Source organism: Leptonotus elevatus, chromosome 1 (assembly GCF_054856555.1).
Source record: "Leptonotus elevatus isolate MCC_2025b chromosome 1, RoL_Lele_1.0, whole genome shotgun sequence".
Taxonomy (NCBI): Eukaryota; Metazoa; Chordata; class Actinopteri; order Syngnathiformes; family Syngnathidae; genus Leptonotus; species Leptonotus elevatus.
Genome location: NC_141239.1, coordinates 18,602,732 through 18,621,276, shown reverse-complemented (window position 1 = coordinate 18,621,276; position 18,545 = coordinate 18,602,732). Strand labels below are relative to the sequence as shown.

At 38.7% G+C, this 18,545-nt stretch overlaps 1 protein-coding gene across 2 annotated transcripts in view; it reads right to left on the bottom strand.

Moving 5' to 3' along the window:
* The window catches only part of LOC147181156 (laminin subunit alpha-3-like), a 104,369-nt gene that overhangs the window by 16,777 nt on the left and 69,047 nt on the right, over positions 1–18,545 (bottom strand). For both annotated transcript variants that reach the window (XM_086080472.1, XM_086080483.1), the window contains exons 41-66: positions 16,272–16,385; positions 14,079–14,197; positions 13,926–14,006; positions 12,244–12,332; positions 11,972–12,025; positions 11,751–11,902; positions 10,661–10,771; positions 10,472–10,583; positions 10,244–10,408; positions 9,968–10,164; positions 9,685–9,801; positions 8,524–8,678; positions 7,454–7,595; positions 6,365–6,464; positions 6,166–6,282; positions 5,918–6,088; positions 5,692–5,843; positions 5,420–5,614; positions 5,206–5,354; positions 3,864–4,026; positions 3,626–3,753; positions 3,302–3,443; positions 1,942–2,037; positions 1,702–1,859; positions 1,514–1,631; positions 39–179 (exon numbers count right to left, since the gene is read on the bottom strand). In XM_086080472.1, the coding sequence (XP_085936598.1) occupies positions 39–179; positions 1,514–1,631; positions 1,702–1,859; positions 1,942–2,037; positions 3,302–3,443; positions 3,626–3,753; positions 3,864–4,026; positions 5,206–5,354; positions 5,420–5,614; positions 5,692–5,843; positions 5,918–6,088; positions 6,166–6,282; positions 6,365–6,464; positions 7,454–7,595; positions 8,524–8,678; positions 9,685–9,801; positions 9,968–10,164; positions 10,244–10,408; positions 10,472–10,583; positions 10,661–10,771; positions 11,751–11,902; positions 11,972–12,025; positions 12,244–12,332; positions 13,926–14,006; positions 14,079–14,197; positions 16,272–16,385 (3,438 nt within the window). The remainder of the gene's footprint in view (positions 1–38; positions 180–1,513; positions 1,632–1,701; positions 1,860–1,941; positions 2,038–3,301; positions 3,444–3,625; positions 3,754–3,863; positions 4,027–5,205; positions 5,355–5,419; positions 5,615–5,691; positions 5,844–5,917; positions 6,089–6,165; positions 6,283–6,364; positions 6,465–7,453; positions 7,596–8,523; positions 8,679–9,684; positions 9,802–9,967; positions 10,165–10,243; positions 10,409–10,471; positions 10,584–10,660; positions 10,772–11,750; positions 11,903–11,971; positions 12,026–12,243; positions 12,333–13,925; positions 14,007–14,078; positions 14,198–16,271; positions 16,386–18,545) is intronic.

Sequence of the window (18,545 nt, the reverse complement as noted above, 5' to 3'; positions counted from 1 at the left end):
AAAGTGACGTTCATCATCGCTCGGTTTCAGGGACTGACCGCTTTTTTCGACTGCAGGAGGATGCCCTCGTTATCGGTGCTCCTGAAGCCCAGCGACACCGAAACATCGCCGGCCAGGCTGAAGCCCGAGAGGTCGGCAGATAGGGAGCTTCCCGGGCTGAACTCTGCTTTCCGAGAGGTCTGCACAAGAACACGCCCGATGATAAGCAAGGGCACATCATTAATTCAGTATCAGGCAACATTGACTAATTCAAACCCAAGAACGTATAATGTATTTGTTTTTTTAATACTTTGTCCTTCAGTCCCCAAAATGTATTCATACATTTTTTTGTATGTCTTTTTATGCTAGAGCATACAAAAGGCGTTGATGCAAAAAAATACAAAAAACGGCCAGCAGGTGGCAGAAGAGTATAAGAGATAAACCTGGGTCATGTTGCAACAAGCTCCTTTTCCCAGTGTTTCCAATAGGTTTGTGAATAAGGATGAAACTTAGCCATATTCTAATGCTAATTGCTGCAAAACGGAAAAATGATAAAAATATACTTTTTTCCCGATGAAAGAAGAGACTCTAATCTTTCTTTTGGTATGTACCATGTTTTTTATAGCAATAGAACAGAATATTCTGTGGGCCTTGTTACTCCTTTGCCACCCCACATCTAAGGGGAAATTTTGATATCTGTGATTTTCAAGCCATTTTCCAGCCATGGAAGCAGTAGCCAAAATTCATTTATATTGACTGTATATTTAAAGAATAAATATACAATTTATATGAATGCAAACTCTAAAAAAATTATTCATTTTAATTCCTTTACTGCCACTACTTTACTACTACTATTTTTACCGAAGCAACCCCTTTCGCTCCTGGCTGTTTTAATGGATTTTGACTGATTTTGCAAGGCCCACAGAATATTGTGTTCTATTGCTATAAAAACATGGAAACAACTCAAAGAAAGACTCTTCTATCACCAAGAAAAAAAAGTATATTTCTATTAATAGCTAGGTTTCATCCTTATTCACAAATCTGTTTAAAACAGTGGGGTGGGTGGGGGGGGGGTTTGGAACATTGCCCTGGTTGATCTCTTATACTCTGCTGCCAACTGCTGGCCGTTTTTGTAATAACTACTCTTCTTTCATCCGGCAAAAATATATATATTTGTATCTGTTTCCATTTTGCAGCAATTAGCATTAGAATATGGCTAAGTTTTATCATTTTTCACAAACCTGTTGAAAACACTGGGGAAAAGAACTTGTTGCAACATGTCACTGGCTGATCTCTTATACTCTGCTGCCACCTGCTGGCCGTTTTTTTGTAATAACTACCATTGCTTTAAGCAACCTCTTCAGTTCAGATGTTGCGTCAAAGCCTTCTGTATGCTCTAGCATAAAAAACATAAAAAATGTATAAATACGTTTTGGACAAAGTATTAAAAAACATATTTATACGTTTTTGGGAGAAAATGAGTTAATAAAGAGCATCTGATTCCTATAGTCATTATCAATCAATCGTGACTTACCAGGGAATCTTGAGGACAACCTTTGCTGATGCCGACTTCCTCGTCGATGAGTTTAAAGTTTTGATTGAGCTTGACGTTGTTCAAGCAGCCTTTGAAAGGTTGCATGGTGATGTTGTGCCTGTTAGCAGACAGCCGAGTTAGTTTGACGCCAAGCTCTCTTACATGGAGCACGAATCAAATGTACATACTTTTCCCTCATTTCTAGAGGTGCGCCGCCAATATAATACTCTTTGAATTCAACACTGGTGAACTTGGCTTGGGCCGCTGCCACTTCTTTATTGGCAATGCGGACTGCAAACTTCCCCTTGCTGGTTATAATGATGAGGATGTCCACCCAGTCAGGTTTCTGGAAAATAACAACAACAAAACACAGAGGGAAAGTGACCATTATAATCACAGTGTGATCAAGTAGCTAAGCTTTGACTTACCGGGAATGTTTTCAAGTTATTTGTGGCTGATTCTGACAGCAAGTTGCTACGCAGGTGGACGACACCCTTCTCCATTGTCACAGTGAAGTAATTGTCCTTTGGCGGTAAAGAGAGGAGCGGTTTAAGGGTCTTTCCAGAATTCCCCCTGCCCCCCATGAAATTTCCAATAACCAGTGCACAAAATATGAAAATGTTATGTAACTGCAGCTGGCATAAAAGGGATTCCTAGTTATTCTTCTAATTGCCTTTTTCTCTCGTCCCTCTCTCGATGACCAACTTAAATATCAAATATAACTGATAAAATAAGTAATAAATCATCTTTTTGGGGTACGATTTTATTGATGTCTTCTTTCAAATTGTAAACATTTTGTTGAATCACAAAATAGTAGAAATAATGCTCTGAAGACGTGTCTTTCCACATACACATAAGCCTGTTAAAAAACCTTTTTGGCCATCTTGATGAAGAGGAAAAAAGTGAGCTACATGATTCAACAGAAATAGCATCATCAAGCTAATTGCTCTTGACCGTGGGAAGCTAATGCTAATGTGAATCCTCACTTTCTATTATTTTTTTCCATTTTTCAATGTTTCCAGCCGTAATGAATGTGTCACTCAAACCAACCAATCCATTTACTCATATTATCAAAAAGACACATTAATATAAGTTTTTTTTTTAATTATACTGTGAAGTTGGTTTTGACCAATTAGCCTAGTCACATTATGGTTGTAGGCTGGAGGGCTAGCAAAAAGCTGCAGCGCGTAGCATGCCGCTGGACTCTCATCTCAAACTTTCGCCCCTTCAGCAAGCCGAGTAAGTCTCGCACTCTCTTTCATCGTAGCAATTGTAATCCCTCGAAGTAATCCCCATTTTTAATAAATGTACCTGTAATCTGATTACGTTTTCCTGTAACTATAACAGAATAAGTAAAAAAAAATTGGGAATCTGATTACCCAACGGCGTTACATGTATTCCGTTACTCCCCAAGCCTGCTAGCAGCTAATATAGCTCGCAAGTACGCCTGTGTAAAAACTCACAAAACATTGATTTTCAGCCTTATTCTGGTCATTGTAATAGAAGTAACATTAAAATGTGAAAGATATATGTATGTTTTTAGGTGTTTTAACTGTAACAGGGCTGCATCAAAATCAGCAAAATATTTGTCAAACAAAATATCTCATAAAAAGTGTACCGTTGACAGACCAACCCGAATTCTAAGAGTTTATTACCTGTCACCTAAACATAACAATTTTTTTTTTAAAGAAATGGTCCATTTTCCAATAATGTTGCCTTTTAGTTTTGCATCACCCCTCAAATGATTGCAATGGAGCAAATTTCACGATGTTGTCAAGAATAACTTACCTCACTTCCTATGTACAAGAGCAGCCCGTTTTCTGCATGCGTCATGATGGATATATCGATGCGGAGGGCTGCTGCCACCCTGTCGATATTCACGCGCCCATAGCCAGTGCCTTGGAGGTAAAATCCCAATGGCGATACATACCTGCGTACAAGAGAGCAATCACAAAAACAAACAAACAAAAAAATAGATTAAAAGTGGAAAAAAATTATATATATATATAATAATAATATAACACATTATATGTGAGATTCTTCTGTATGGTTTTCGTGTCACCGAATGAATGATTTGTATAGCCAGAAAGTTGAACTCAAAACGGGACCAACCTCTTGCACGGAGTCTCTACATTGATGTTTTCTTTGTATTTGAAATTATACAGGCTAGCAACCCTGTGGTTCAAGTAGGCCAGCTCAATGCAGCCTTTGTACATGGGATAGTTGAGAGCCACCGGCGGCTGGGGAGGAGCGACGGATGGAAAAAGGAAAACAAAAATCATTACAGGTCACACTGTGTTGGGAATGCGGTAGGTATCCTTATTGGCGACGTATGTTGCCATGATCTCACAGTGAAGTTGGAAGGGTATCCTCCCACGTAGAAAACCAAGTCATCTGGGGTGATGTCCAGAAGGTTTTTGGCTTGGTCTGCTTGTTTGGAATCCACAATCGGAATCCCGGGAGTGTCTGATGTGATGTCTTTGGTGAGAGTCAACTGTGCGTCTTGATAAATTCTAAATGACAACAAACATACAATAATTTCAGAAATGCCCCCCCCCCCAATGAATTCACTAGCAGCAACTGTTATTTCTGCCACCTCTCTATGTCCTTTCCCTGCTGTGTGGTGCAACCCAAGTTGCAATTGAATCAACATTTTGAGCATTTTTTTTTTTAAATAAAATGGATGTTGATTGGTGTCAATACTATTTCCCAATCAATCCTTCTAGCAATGTTGTGCTGTGATTCCTGCCATCTCTCCATGTCCATTCGCAGCATTGTGAATCAGCATTCTAAGCGTGATTGGAGTAAAGCACTTTTTTTTTTACTTGCAAAATAATACATAATTACATTCTCAATTAATTAAGTGCGTGTGTCCTACCAACTCTCCCTGTCCCTTCTCTGCTGTGTGTGGCAGCATAAGCTGCAGCATTCGAAGCAAGAGCAGAATTTGCCAATTCTTGTTTTTTACTGTTGTGAAAACATTTTCCCACTAAATATTCCACCGAGCAACATTTGCAACTTTTGGACAATTTGCAGGTGATGGCTGAAATGCTGAATGAAAAAATATTGAAAAGTGGAATCATTTTTAATGATGTGGAATGATATTGAATGTCATGAAAGTTTTTTAAATATGTATATCATTGGGAAATAATTGAAAATTCTTTGTGGTGTGCGGAAATCTGGGCATGTTGAAAACCATTTCCAAGGTGAATTGAATGAGCTGAACATTTAGGATTTGGAATGGAATGTGAATCTGTTTTGTTGAATGTGTCAGTGGGAATGAATAAGGAATTTGTTGTGGGTATTTTATTGGTTGAAAATGGTGCATCTTTGGTCAACAGAATTGTTTGGCAAATGAAAAATCATTCTCTCAGTGACTCCAATGAGTGAAATAATTTAATAATCTATTTCAAATGTGAATGATTGTAGCGTTGAATGTGCCATTGGGAATGAACGATAAACAACCCCTGGGGGAAACTCAGCCTCACTGGGAATGCATGTGGAATTTTTGGGTGAATACTACAGAATTTTGGGAAAACGGTGAATATTTGGAATGAGAAACATAGTGAATTTTTGGAATATGTTCAAATTGGAATGATGTGAATCTGATGAATTACGAGGCAGCAGATGCATGTAAAATGAAGTGGGAGGAATGAAAAATAGGAATAACATAGTAAGTGGCACCATTTTACCTGTGCAGGTCAACTTTATCAAACTTGGCTGGCTCTGATGGCGACGTGGTGATGGAGTCTGTTTTCATCATGTGCTCCACTCCGTTGAGCTTGTAGACTCCGTACAGCACGTTGTTCCTCAGGACCATGCCGATGTAGTTCTTGGAGGGCTAGAGAAGACCGTTTGTCAATGATTTAAATTCATCCATTCGGAATCCCCGCCCCCTATACTCACATCCTTGTTACCAAGGTACATCACAAACATGTCTCCTTTGTCTGCGGCCTGCCTGCGCCTGCGCCTTCCATCGCCCCTGCCGTCGGGCCTCTGCAGGGACAGAGACAAGTCGGTGAAGGCCTTCAGATCGTCCAGGTTCTTGGGCGGATGCAACTGCACGTGGCCGTTGCCGGTGAACTTCATCGGGATGGGAATCTGGAGGAAAGCATGGACAACTGTTAGGAGAAGACTTGCAGTACAGTGCGTGATGTTTGTGAAGAGAGGGTCGTCACCCTGTTGGCTGCGTCGCGCGCTTGGTTAATGAGCTCTTTGAGTTTCTTGACATTGTCCGTGATGTTTTTCAGCGGCGCAAACTGCGAGGTCAAGGTCTCCACTTCCGCGATCTTGTCGCTCAGTGTCGGGATGGTATTCAACAACTTCTTCACTGAAAACAGTTGACCAAATGGGATTTGTATAAATATAACAGGGTCAGTTTATTTTCTTCTTCTGTCTTTTCACCTGTTTGGTCCACATCATCCAATACGCCGCCTAGATTGGAATCCCCGGGGGTGACGTTGATTTTGTCCATTTCCTTCTTGATGGCATCCAGCTTGTCCATAGTGTTGCTGGCCGAGTTATTAGCGGCAGCCGTCTTCCTTTTAGCATCATCGATCACACCCGCAATGTCATCTGACAAGAAGAGAGATAAACGCTGGATGTTCCCGCAGACTCTTGACCGGCAGCTGACAACGGATGTCGCACACTACCTCTCCTAATGTCGTCCAGCTGCTGTTGCGCATCACGAAGGTCGGCTTCAAGTTCAGTCTTTTTCCTGTCTGCATTATTCAGGCGTCTCATGATGTCAGGAATTTCCTTGGCAGCATCTGCGCGTAGAAGAAGAAGGAGAAGTGAGAGTGTGCTCGTGTGTGTGTAAGAGAAAGTGAAAAGAAAAGAACAGGTGATTACCCTCCAGCATGCTCTTTGCCTCTTGGGCATTCTGCACCAGATCAGCACCATTCTCATTCAGGTCTCTCGCTCTTTCCGCCATATTTTGTTTTTTTACATTCTAAAAACAAACATTCATGAGACATATTACATGCAATGTATTATATTGTGATATGTAATTTGTCATTTATTTTTCCCATTTCAATTGCCAATTGAAAAAAAGCGGAAGTAACACATTCTTTTTTTAAATATTATATTATTTATAATTTAATCTAAAACAAAAACTGAAAAAAAAATACTGATTATTCATAATTGAATTTTAGGCTTTGATCCAAAATCCAAAATTGAAAAATGAGTTTGCGTTTAAACTGTAGCAAACAAGATAACACATCTGTACAAAAAGACAAATTAAATATTGAAATCAAGTTCAGTCATGTGGCTCTTTTTTCCATTTTGTATTTTTGATCTGAGCCTAAAATTTAACTCATTCACTCGCAGCCATTTTCACTGAAGCAACCCCCTTCGCTCCCGGCAGTTTTACTGGATTTTGGCTGATTTTGCAAGGCCCACAGAATATTCTGTTCTATTGCTATAAAAACATGAAACTTACCAAAAGAAAGATTTTAGTCTCTAAAATTATATTTCTATCTGTTTCCGTTTTGCAGCAATTAGCATTAGAATATAGCTAAGTTTCATCATTATTTACAAATCTCTTTAAAACAGTAGGGGCAAAAGCCTTTTTGCAACATTACCCTGGCCTTATACTATGCTGCCACCTGGTGGCCGTTTTCGTAATAACTACCATTGCATCAAGCGTTCTCTTCAGTTCAGAGGCTGCATCAAAGCCTTCTGTATGCTCTAGCATAAAAAAATGTTTTGGGCACCATGGTAATATTTAAAATAGAACGCATTTATACGTTTTTGGGAGCAATAAAGAACATTGAAATGCGAAAAATCTGCAAACATTTATTTGTTGTCATATTTAAAAAAAAACAGCAGACTCACTTTTATTTATTTATTATTATTTTATTTATTTATGTATTTATTTACATTTTAGATTAGCAGTTGAAAGTGGAAAGACCGAATAATACCGATGATTCAGAGACTTACATTCAAGGCACTGTCAGCGGCTTGTTTCGCTTGGTTAGCGGCGACCTCAGCGGCTTTGACGGCGTCCGTGATGTTCTTGTAGGCATCGATGGCGTCATTAGCGTTACGTACCTCAGGGCGGTCACTCGCTTTCTTCACGGCACTGAAAAGACAGAACAGCTCTGTGTGCCATGTAGTTCTACTACAACCACAAACCTATACTGGACCTCTATGACTGAATATTATTACCCCCGTCAAGGAGGCTGTGCTTTCTGCACTTGTATGTTTGTCATTGAGCAGGTTAATAGTTAATTAGGGACTGATTTCAAAACATTTCCAGCAGCGGGAGGCATTGAGAATGCTCCAATTTGGTGCAGATTTACATAAAAAAAATAATAAATAATGGATGGGTTTATTTAGCAAATATATACAGTATAATAACAAAGAAACGAAATTATCATAAATGAATAAATGCAGTTTTAACAATAATTGATTACCTACTAAAAAAGAAATGATTATCTTATTAAGGGAGGGCGGACAGGGACCGGGCATCCCGCGATTAACAAAAACCTATGTATAATTAATATAATAAATTTTTAAAAAAGAGAGCATTTTTTAACCCAAACAATTACTGGAAAAAAAGGGGATGTTTTCCATGAAAAACGTGGGTTTGCTCCATCCTCAAAAACAAAATACTTTTTTTTTTAAATTGTAAAAATAAACTAATACATATATAATAAACATAATTTAAAAATACATTTAAAGTAAATGCATCAGTTAATTTAAAATGAATAAATATCTAAAAACAATACTATACATTCATAAAAATAAAAATAAATTGAATGTAAATGTAGACATAAAAATACATGAATTAAAAATACAAAATATAATAAGTCTACTCAAATATATTTTAAGGGTTTAATTACCTTGTTTTCCTAATGATGGTCACATTATGTTTTTTTTCAATGTCTGTGTTTGAGGCTATCCAATATTGTTTTAGCCTTGGTGCAGGTATAATAGTTGCCTTGGGTGCCATTAGACTGAGCAAGTGTACCCAACATAGTTAGTGTCCTGTTGTGTAACGAACTTACTCCTCCAGTTCCTTCGACAACATCTTGAGACTCTTCGCGTGGTCCTCGGCGGTCACCACCACGTCCTCCTTGGCCGCCACTTTGGAGATCTCGTTGACCTTCTTGGTCAAGTCGGTCTTGCCGCCATCCAGCTGAGCGGCCAACTTTTCGTACGCCTGCCGGGGGGTGGGGGGTGGGCAAACGATATTTACAGCATTCCTGGGACCTCGCCTCAGCAACGATGAAGAAACGCGGAGATCTTTATCTGCAGGGTCTGCGTGTTAGGACCTGACAGCTATCTCACTTACATCAAGTCGTTTATCATAAGCTAGTAATAATATTCCCAAATTCTTCATGTGTTTTTAGTCCTCGGGGTGTACTCAGAGTTCAGTATGAATGTCATTATTCATGTTTGTGGAGGTTGCTCAATCTCCATTACGATTTGATACGGTTCACTTCACTTCAATCTGATATTAATTATGGAACATCAATTCTTCTTAAATATCAAGGAATTATAAAAATTCCACAAACATTAAATTCCAAATTAAAAATACCGGTTAAATAATTTATTTTATTAATGAAAGTAACACGTGTTAAAATCTTAAGTGTTACACAAACATTGACATCAGCAAAGATGAGGTGAAAATATTTTCACAATTCTAATTCAACAATTGTAAATATAAATTGAAAAGATTCTGAATTGTCTTAAAGTGCAATAAGTCAGGTCTTTCATAAATGTAAGAAAATATTTTTAAATCCACGTGAACATTAAATTTCAAGAAAACAATAAGATACTAAAATAATACATTCAAAATTCTATTTTCTTATGAATTTATAGGGAAAGGATATTAATTATTTTAATATCTCTTTTTATGATTCAAAATCAGGCTCGAAAAGGAACATTGATTCAATATGGATTATTCGATTTTTTTAAACCCAGCCCTAGTTGAGAGTGATTACTACTATTTCTTCTTCTTTGTATTTTCTATCAGCCTAGCTGCACCATGGCACCATGCTGCCTCTCATAGGTCAGTCTTTGTACTACAACAGACTTCATTTGTGGGAGGAGACTTGTTGAAGGCGATTTGTTTATGTGAGCGACAAGACCACACATGCCATTTTTTTTGTCTCCCAATTTGAAATCATGATGTGTGCAGCCCGCTTAACACATTTGACACGCACCGTTTTGTTGTTGGTAAGCCCTTTGAGTAAATCTTCTATTATCTTCAGCTTATTCGCCGCCATCGTCACCTGGTCCTTAACAGTCTTGCGTTCCTTCTTTAGGTTGTTGATGCGATTCTGTGGGGAAACACGTCATTTTAGTACAAGAAACTCATTGTTTGTCTGACAAATGAAAGAATCGGGCTTCCTTTGGCGGAGGTGTACTGTGATGCACACAACTGGCATCTCTTGATAACGAGTCCCAAATGTGCTGATCTACTGATTATTGACTGTGTTTGGTTACCAGCAGCTCCGGTACAGCCTGAGCGTTGAGTCCATTCTGGGCGTTGGCTTTCTTCACCAAGTCCGTGGCGTCCTTCAGAGACATGTCCAGCTCCTTCAGTTTGTCGTCGTAGTCCTTCAGCTGCTCTTTCAACTCTGCTGCTGAGCCCTCGTTCTGGTCCAATTGTTTACTTATGTCGTTCTTGATGTAGTCCAGGACTGGATAAGAGAGTAAAAGAGACGTTTTTAATGCAACTCTTGAGAAACTCAATCAAATCCCGCGAGTGGCGTATCCTACGTTTCCTGGCCTCGTCCCTTTCCTTGTCAGCAGCGGTCTTCTGTGGCGTGAAGTTCCTGTTCTCCATTTCCTTCACCATGCGCTGGGCATCCTCCAGCATCTTTGCCGCGCTCTCACTAGGCTGCGTGCCGCTCGAACCCACGTCCTTTAGCTGGTCCAGCAGACCTGGAAGCACCAAGAAAACGGATCATCCTTGTTCATGTTCATTGAACGTCACACGAGCTTTACCTTGGATTTTCTTGAGCATGTTTTGAATCTCTCGGTCCAAATCCTGAGCCCTATTGTGGGTTTTTTCAACCCCTAGAACAGCTTTGTCAGCATCCACGGCCGTCATGTCAGCCTGAATGTGAATGAAAATCACACATTTTTACGCACATTTCGGTAAATTGATGTATTAAATTAATTAATTTTTACGACCTTGTCTTGAAGAGAGTTGATGTCATCAGCGAGAGTCAGCATGTCGTCTTCCAGCTGCTTGACCCTGGAACTTTGGCCATTGACAGAGGTTCTGAATTTGATCACCAGATTCTGCAAAAAACAATGTGATTATTAACTTATTCACTTGCAGCAATTTTCATTTTCTGAAGCAATCCCCTTTGCTCCCGGCTGGTGTACTGGATTTTGACTGATTTTGCAAGGCCCACAGAATATTGTGTTTTATTGCTATACAAACATGAAACCTACCAGAAGAATGATTAGAGTCTCTTCTTTTATCGGAAAAAAAGTATATTTCTATCTGTTTATGTTTTGCAGCAATTAGTATTAGAATATAGCTAAGTTTCATCATTATTTAGAAATCTGTTTTAAAAAAACGGGGGAAAGAGCCTCTCTTGTACTCTGCTGCCACCTGCTGGCCGTTTTTGTAATAACTACCATTGCTTCAACTGTTCTCTGCAGTTAAGGCTGCATCAAAGCTGCTCTAGCATTAAAAAAAACACATAAAAATACGTCTTTGAGACACGGTTGATATTTAAAATACAATATATTTATATGTTTTGGGGGAAAATGAGTCAAAATAAGAATTAAAAATGGTCCATTGAATAATAATAATAATAATAATAATAAATATTTAAAAAATATATATATATATATTTAAAAAAGAAAAGTAAATAAAAAATAATTGAAATTTAATAAAAATACATTAAAAATATAAAAATACAAAATTGATCATATCAACATCAAGAAAATATGCTGTCAATTTTTCAATGAGATTTTTCAAGGTCTCAATTGTGTGAGACAAAATGCACTGTGATTACTTATCAGTGATCCCATCTGGAATGTTTGCATAAGCACACCCATCCCAGCATACGGCACGTAAGCGTGAGTGTCAACACATGCAAGTGTGTGTGCTGCATATGTCCATAGAATGAATAATGTGTGTACATTGCACTTGTGGCCACGCATGAGGTATCGGGATGTGTTAAATGTGTCTCAACTTGTCAGCCAGAATGAAGTCAGTAAAAGTAAAACGTCCCCATTGGAGTTATGAAGACTTTTTCCCCATTACCTTGGTATCCGATACGGCTCGCTCCAATTTCCTGAGCCTATCCTGGGAGGAGGCCCCGGCGGAGGCGTTGTCCAGCTGAACTTTGATCAGCACCAGCTTGTAGTTCAATTTCTCCAAGTCTTGTAGTAAAGTCTCGACGCAGTTATCACACTCTGAAAAACAAGATGTTTAAAATAAGCATAACCGTAACCGTGAGGCTGTTACATTTCTATTTTATTCACCTTGACAGCGTTCGTCGGTGTTTGTGTCTCCAGGCTCCAGTGTGTTCTTGCAAACTACAGAGATGAAAGCACAAATTATAAAAAAAATAAATGAAACATATCAATTATGAGCTGGAGTCTCTTAAAATCCTTATTAGTACTGGTATGGATCTGCCTCTTAATAACCTAATCACATAGCAGCTGGTCACTAGTGCTATGTGTCTGCTGCTAATAAAATCACCAATTAGTAAACGTGAATTTTTTAAATTATATTATAAGATCGGCTATGCAACCTCCAGTCCTGGGATCACAGGTGTTTTCATTTCCAGGGCGACAGCTTCCTCCTGGAACAAACGGGTCACCATAGAAACCAGGAGCACACCTGTAAGAAGTAGAAATGAATAAGATAGAATCAGTTTAAGAGTATATAGTATCAGTAGGGGGGAGAGCGGGGTAAGTAGTGTCAATTTTTACTTAAAGTGTCTTTTACGCAAGGGGATTACAGGAATGCCTCCAACTAAAATGTGTTCCGATAGTCTAGGATGTTGTGCATCCTTGGGACCAATCACTTTGGAGGTTGGAGATACAAAAAAAAGTCACAATATTGTAAAAAAAGAAAAAAGAGATCATACTAAAAAATGTAAACCCCACACACAATATTGTGCTTTCGTACATTGAGTTCCTACACATATTGACTCGGTTCACAAGCATATTACGTTCCCCTTCATCTGATCATTAGCATGGATTTTAAACAAAGAAGGTCCAAACCATGCCTTGTGGAAATTAAATTGCACTAAAAAACTAACCACCAGAGGGTGCTAGATGTGCACAAATGGAAATCAACCCGACTTTTTAAAAAGATGTGCTGCTTTTAATATCGTGACATGACGACGATGATATATTGTGGCAGTTTTAATATCGCGATATCACGATATTGCCGTTATTGTTACATCCCTAGTAGGTTGACCCATTAGTCAGAATTTAGTGGGGTAAATCGTGCCATTGATAACTGAAGTAAAAAAAATAAAATTTTCATGTCACAAACAATAATGCTATATAAAAGAAAGACAAATTCAATAAAAAACTTTGATTTGCAGGCTTCAGAGGCCTTTTCTTCTTTCATTATTTTTATTTTCCTGTTCAGCCTTTTTATTTTCTCTTTCTTTGTAAGCCTTCTCTAACTCCATCTTCTCCGGTGTGTCTTGTTTTCACTTTCTTTATTTTACAATTCTGTTCTCCTTTTTGTGGATTTTGCCAAGGAAAAAATAACTTCTAAAGACACATAACCCAAGTGAGCAGAACAGCCAGATTTGTAAACCTGAGCCTATTTTGTTTTTCTTATCCCTGTATTTTTTTTATTATGGCCGTCCTCCTTTTGTATCTGGTGGCATGATCAATTATGGTCAAAAATTAAGAATGATGCATACTTTTAGCGATCAAATGTAAGAATACAGTTTGTAACAACAATAAAATACAATAAAGTAATATAGAGTAAATAATCATAATTTAGGGAAAGTCAATGGCACAACTTAACCCAGGTCCTTTGGCACAAATTACCCCAAGCCCACCATTTTGAAAAAAATAAATAAAAATGCATCCCCCAGCTGTTTTGAGCCAGCATCATGCTAACCATATAGACTCATGATGTAGCTTACTAAAGCACTAAAACACGTGTGAACTGTTTTTAAAGTTGTCTGTAATTGTTCAAAAACAGCCATCAAAAAACCTTAATCATACAAATTTTACTTTGAGGGTAATTATTATTATATTTTTTTTACTTAAATGTGCTTACCTCTCAAGCCATGTGTCTCCCTTTTTTTTTTTACCGTATGAGCAAAGTGGATGTCTCTTCAAAGCTACGTGGTCACATGACCAACTTCTTTTATGGTTTTCTGAATAACAGGGGTGGAACGACTTGCCCCTTGGCACAAATTCCCCCACACTCCCCTATTGTTGATTTTCAAGCGATGCTTACTTTTCACATTTGTCTCCAGTGTATCCTGTTCTGCAAATGCACTGGAAGTCTCCGTAGATCACTCTGCAAGCGACTGCGAAGCTAGAAATGTAACACGTGTGTTATGCAACTACTTTTTAGGAGTGCTGTTTCTTTTTGTTTTTCGTAACTCACCTGTTTGCGGCCGTACTAAGAGGGCAGGGGCACACCTGGCACGTCTTCTGAGCCGCGTTGCCATAGTAACCTTCTCTGCAGTATTCACATCTGTCTCCAGCTGTGTTGTACTGACAATTCTGAGAAAAACAAAGAGGACAAAATTGGACTTTCAGGCATGCATTTTGCAAGGTTAACCTTAGTGGACCATCAAGTCTTTTCTTCCCAACGCGGGAACGCACACACGGGGGAAGGGGGGGGGGGGTGGCGGGGTGGCGGTGGGTGTGTAAGCCCGCCAAGTGGTTGCTGAGAATGCATTTGATGTTGGTTTGACTGCTGCAAGGGCGGCACGCACGCTGCAACGCAGGCCCGGTCTTGCATGACGATAACATAATGGAGATGGTTGAAACGTTCAAATGTGCACGGGCTCATCCTCCCTTCAAGGAGAATAATAACAAGGAGAAAACCAGCACGCCATTGGAAATATTTGTGGTGATTACGAAATTGAGAAAGACACGAGATAGGCGGCAGTACTATTAATTATGTTAAAAATGTTTTTTTGGTGGGGTGTTATATTTATTTTCTGCTTGAACTATACCAAAGTGTTTCCCACACCATGTTAATACTTGGGCGGGCCACCTAAGTAAGCTGGCCACCACTCAAGAAGTTTAAGAACATTTATTAAAAAAAAAAAAAAAAAGATATACTGCATGTAATGTTAGTTTGCCATCACTTTGTGGCTCGTGAGGCTAGAAGAGACGTAGTAACAGGACTGTGACCACCTCCTCGCCCCCCCGCCGGAGTCCACCCACCCAAGTAGATTTCAAATCTGTCATTTAATGACAAAAACAAATATAAATGAAGAAAATAAAGGTGGCAAAAATTGCATTCTCTTGTTCAGTTTACCAACCTTTAATGAGCCAAGGCACTTTTTTTATGTAAAATTTTTTTTTTGTCACAGCACACCACTACAAAATCGTCAAGACTGAAATCAATATTTTAATATACACACAAATGTACTTATTTAGTGTTAAATTTGAGTTTATTTAGTTGAACGCAAACCATTACCTTGAAACTCTGCCTCGCTTTAGGCTTTTATTTGCATCGTGACCTCAGGTGTTCAGTAAAAAAACTCACATATTCTGCAACTAAACACGTACACAAACAATAAACTGCCGCTCAGGAGAACATTATAATTTATTTATTTTTTATAAAGATGCCCTTGAGCAAGGCACCATATTATTGGCTGTTCTGAGTAGAGTTCTATGAACTTCAATTGCAAAAATAGAAGAATAAAAATGATGTTAAGTCAATGAATCATATATTAAAGAATATAATAGTAAAATGATTAAAACAAAAAATGGTTACAAACTATTATTATTAATACTTTTTAGTAAGTGAGACTGACAGTTTTGTTTAATCTATTTTATTCATACAATGTTAGGTATTATTGTGCTAAAAATGGGGGGGGGCGGGGGGGGCAATTCCTGTTGCATTCAAAATGCTTCAACATTCATTAAACATGTATCATATGTATGTATCAGTTATTCCCATTGCTAATTATAATTATAAGACATTATAATGTATCCGTGGTGACTAAACAAAGATTTTTTTTCACCCTCCATCCATTTTTATATATAAAACAAAAACAATTTAAGTAGCTCATAACAAATAATATTAAAAGCAGCCAACTAATTTTTGAAAGAGTTCATCTACTGAAAGTTAAAACGGACAAACAAGGTAATAAACAATTGGGTTTGAGGAATTTCTTGTGCCCAGGTATCGTTATCCAGCTGATACCAGGCTTTATCTCAAGGTATCAGTACTCGTAACAGCAGCCGATATTGTGGCCATTTTTACTATCAGGAACTAAAAAGGAGAATTAAAAAAATGTCATTCATTTCATGCAATTTTAAGGATATATTGGGATATTAAGGTCTCTTTAAAATGATCTGTTATTGGTTTTTGGTCAAATTTTATGCACCAAAACTAGTGGTATCGGTACATGGTATGAGTATCGGTGGTGACTACTCAAGAGTTAAGACTCGTACTGGTATCGAACATCCCTATAAAGTACGATATGTCATTCGCTATAGCTGCATTCATTACTATAAAACTAATCCTACTGTGTGTAAAAGTGTGACCTTTTCAAAATAGCTTGTGATTGGAGCATCAAATGTAATCGAGTATTTGAGTATGGTGGGTGCAGCTCACCAAACACTTCCCGGTCCAGTCCTCGCACTTGTCTGCCAGCCCGTTACAATTACAGCGGACACAACGGCCCAGGTATGGCCCGGTGCTATCTCGGAAGAATCCAGGGGCACAGTTCTAAAAAAAAAAAAAAGAAGAAAAAAAGTAAAAAATTATATTTTATTGCAGTAAAGCCAACTTGAGATTTTGAACTCAGCCAATATATTTCTTTGTACAGCACATTTCCGTAGGATACATGTCTTGTATGGAGACAGAGTGCTGAAGTTGAACTTGTGGAAACATTAACTGACAAGAGCGCAGCCTTTGCCCTTTTCACAGATAAGCAAACACACCTCAAGATCCATCCTTTACCTCAATCTGACTCGTCCAGTCGTCATTGACAGAAGGAAAACGGACCACTTGTCCTTCATCGCTCCCCTGCCCGTTTAACCTTGGATACTCTCGCCACTGGTCCGCCTGGTGTCTTAACCTTCCTCTGTCGACATGTCTGCCGTACCGGGATCGAGACGCCCCTCCCCGAATAGGCCTGTTGCCGGCCCAGCACAGGGCGATCAGAGACCCCCATAACACCGTCCTGAGCAGAACCCCTCCGGCGTGCCCGTGTCGGGCCATCGAGCTATCTGACATTCCTGATGTTTAGTCCGTGTGAAATAACGTTCCACTTTCCCCTGCTTCGGACTCTTAAACACACACTGACAATGAGGACACGCCCCATCTCCAACTGAGTAACTGCACTGACTGTACGGAGACGCACAAGCACACACATGCAGGTGTTGAAGTGCATTCTCATTCCTTTTTCACTTCCCCCTAACACACACACACACACCCACACACACGCGCACGCACACACAGTTGAGGAGTTGATGTCCTTTAACGCCACAAATTTTTTTGACGCACAATTAATGACCTGTACTGGGCAATTTCAGTCGCAAATGTTCATAGTGAATGTCGCGCACAAACAGGCAAGACACAAGTCCTATATTAGCGTCTGAAATCATGGTATCGGCATGTTACTTGTTAGTACCTGCCGATACCACTGTTTTAATGCAGTATCGGGACCTCTCACGATACCGGTATCGGAACAACACTAATAATAATGCATATATTCATAGAGACTGGGGTCAAGTTGTATTTTACAATTTCAAAGATGTGCAGAATTTCACAAGTTACTTCATGTTAAAGATTTGATAGCACTTTATATGAAAAGAAAAATGCACTGAGCTATCACCGTCTTACAAATGCAATTATGCCATCTAGTGGCAGAAAAATTACCAATACAAATCACACCCGTTTTTTACAGTAGTGCATCTTTTTGATTTTAACTCAATTGTATGAATTATAATGAAATGACTGTATCAATGACTAAAAGATGCAGCCATATTTCTATTAGCTTAACATTTTTCTCCCACTTTCATGTTAACAAGAGTATGAAACGTAGAAAAAAATATTTTATTGTACATTTATAGTTATATAGAGTTAACTATTGAAGTCATGTGATTAATTACGATAAAAAAATGTAATTGTCTGACACGCCTCAAAAAAATAAAATGCTTGTGGCAACATGAGATTTTTGCACAAACTTGAGGGGGCTGCAAATTCAAAAATCCAATCTTTTCCAGCTGATAACAATCAGCTAAAAAAATCACATGATTGGACCAAGACAACTCTGTTACAGTACACATTACACAAGTTTTTCAACATCCCCAGGAGGGCTGAAGTCAAGATTTGAACCCGGAACTTCAGAACTCTACTACTGAGACAGACACCATGACCTCTAGTCCAGGGGTCATCAACGTGGTGTCCACAGGCAACCAGGCAGCCCCCATGCATGAACCCCATGAGAAAGCCTGCCGGCCTGTTCTAAAAACAGCTGATCAGTGTGGGGTCATTGTGATCATTTGAAAATGTAAACGCTGCAGAGATTCATGGATATAAATTGCTGCATAAGAAATGTATCTGTTTCTAATTGTTGTAAGAAGTCATTAACATGAACAGCGTCTTCAAATTAATGCATATATTATTATTTACATCCATAAATCCATTTTCTGAACCGTTTATCTTCATATAAAGGTAATTTGAGCACATTTGTTATTTCAGAAGCGTGTATCACACTGGTAGCCCTTCGCACTAAACGGTAGCCGAGAAGTAGCTCTCATTTTCAAAAAGGTTGCTGACCTTACAGTATCATGAACGCACTAGATAGTAAGAATGGCGTCTACTGTATCGTGTCCTGATTATTGGCCTCTTCTAATGTCCTCTAAACTACTAATGTTATTT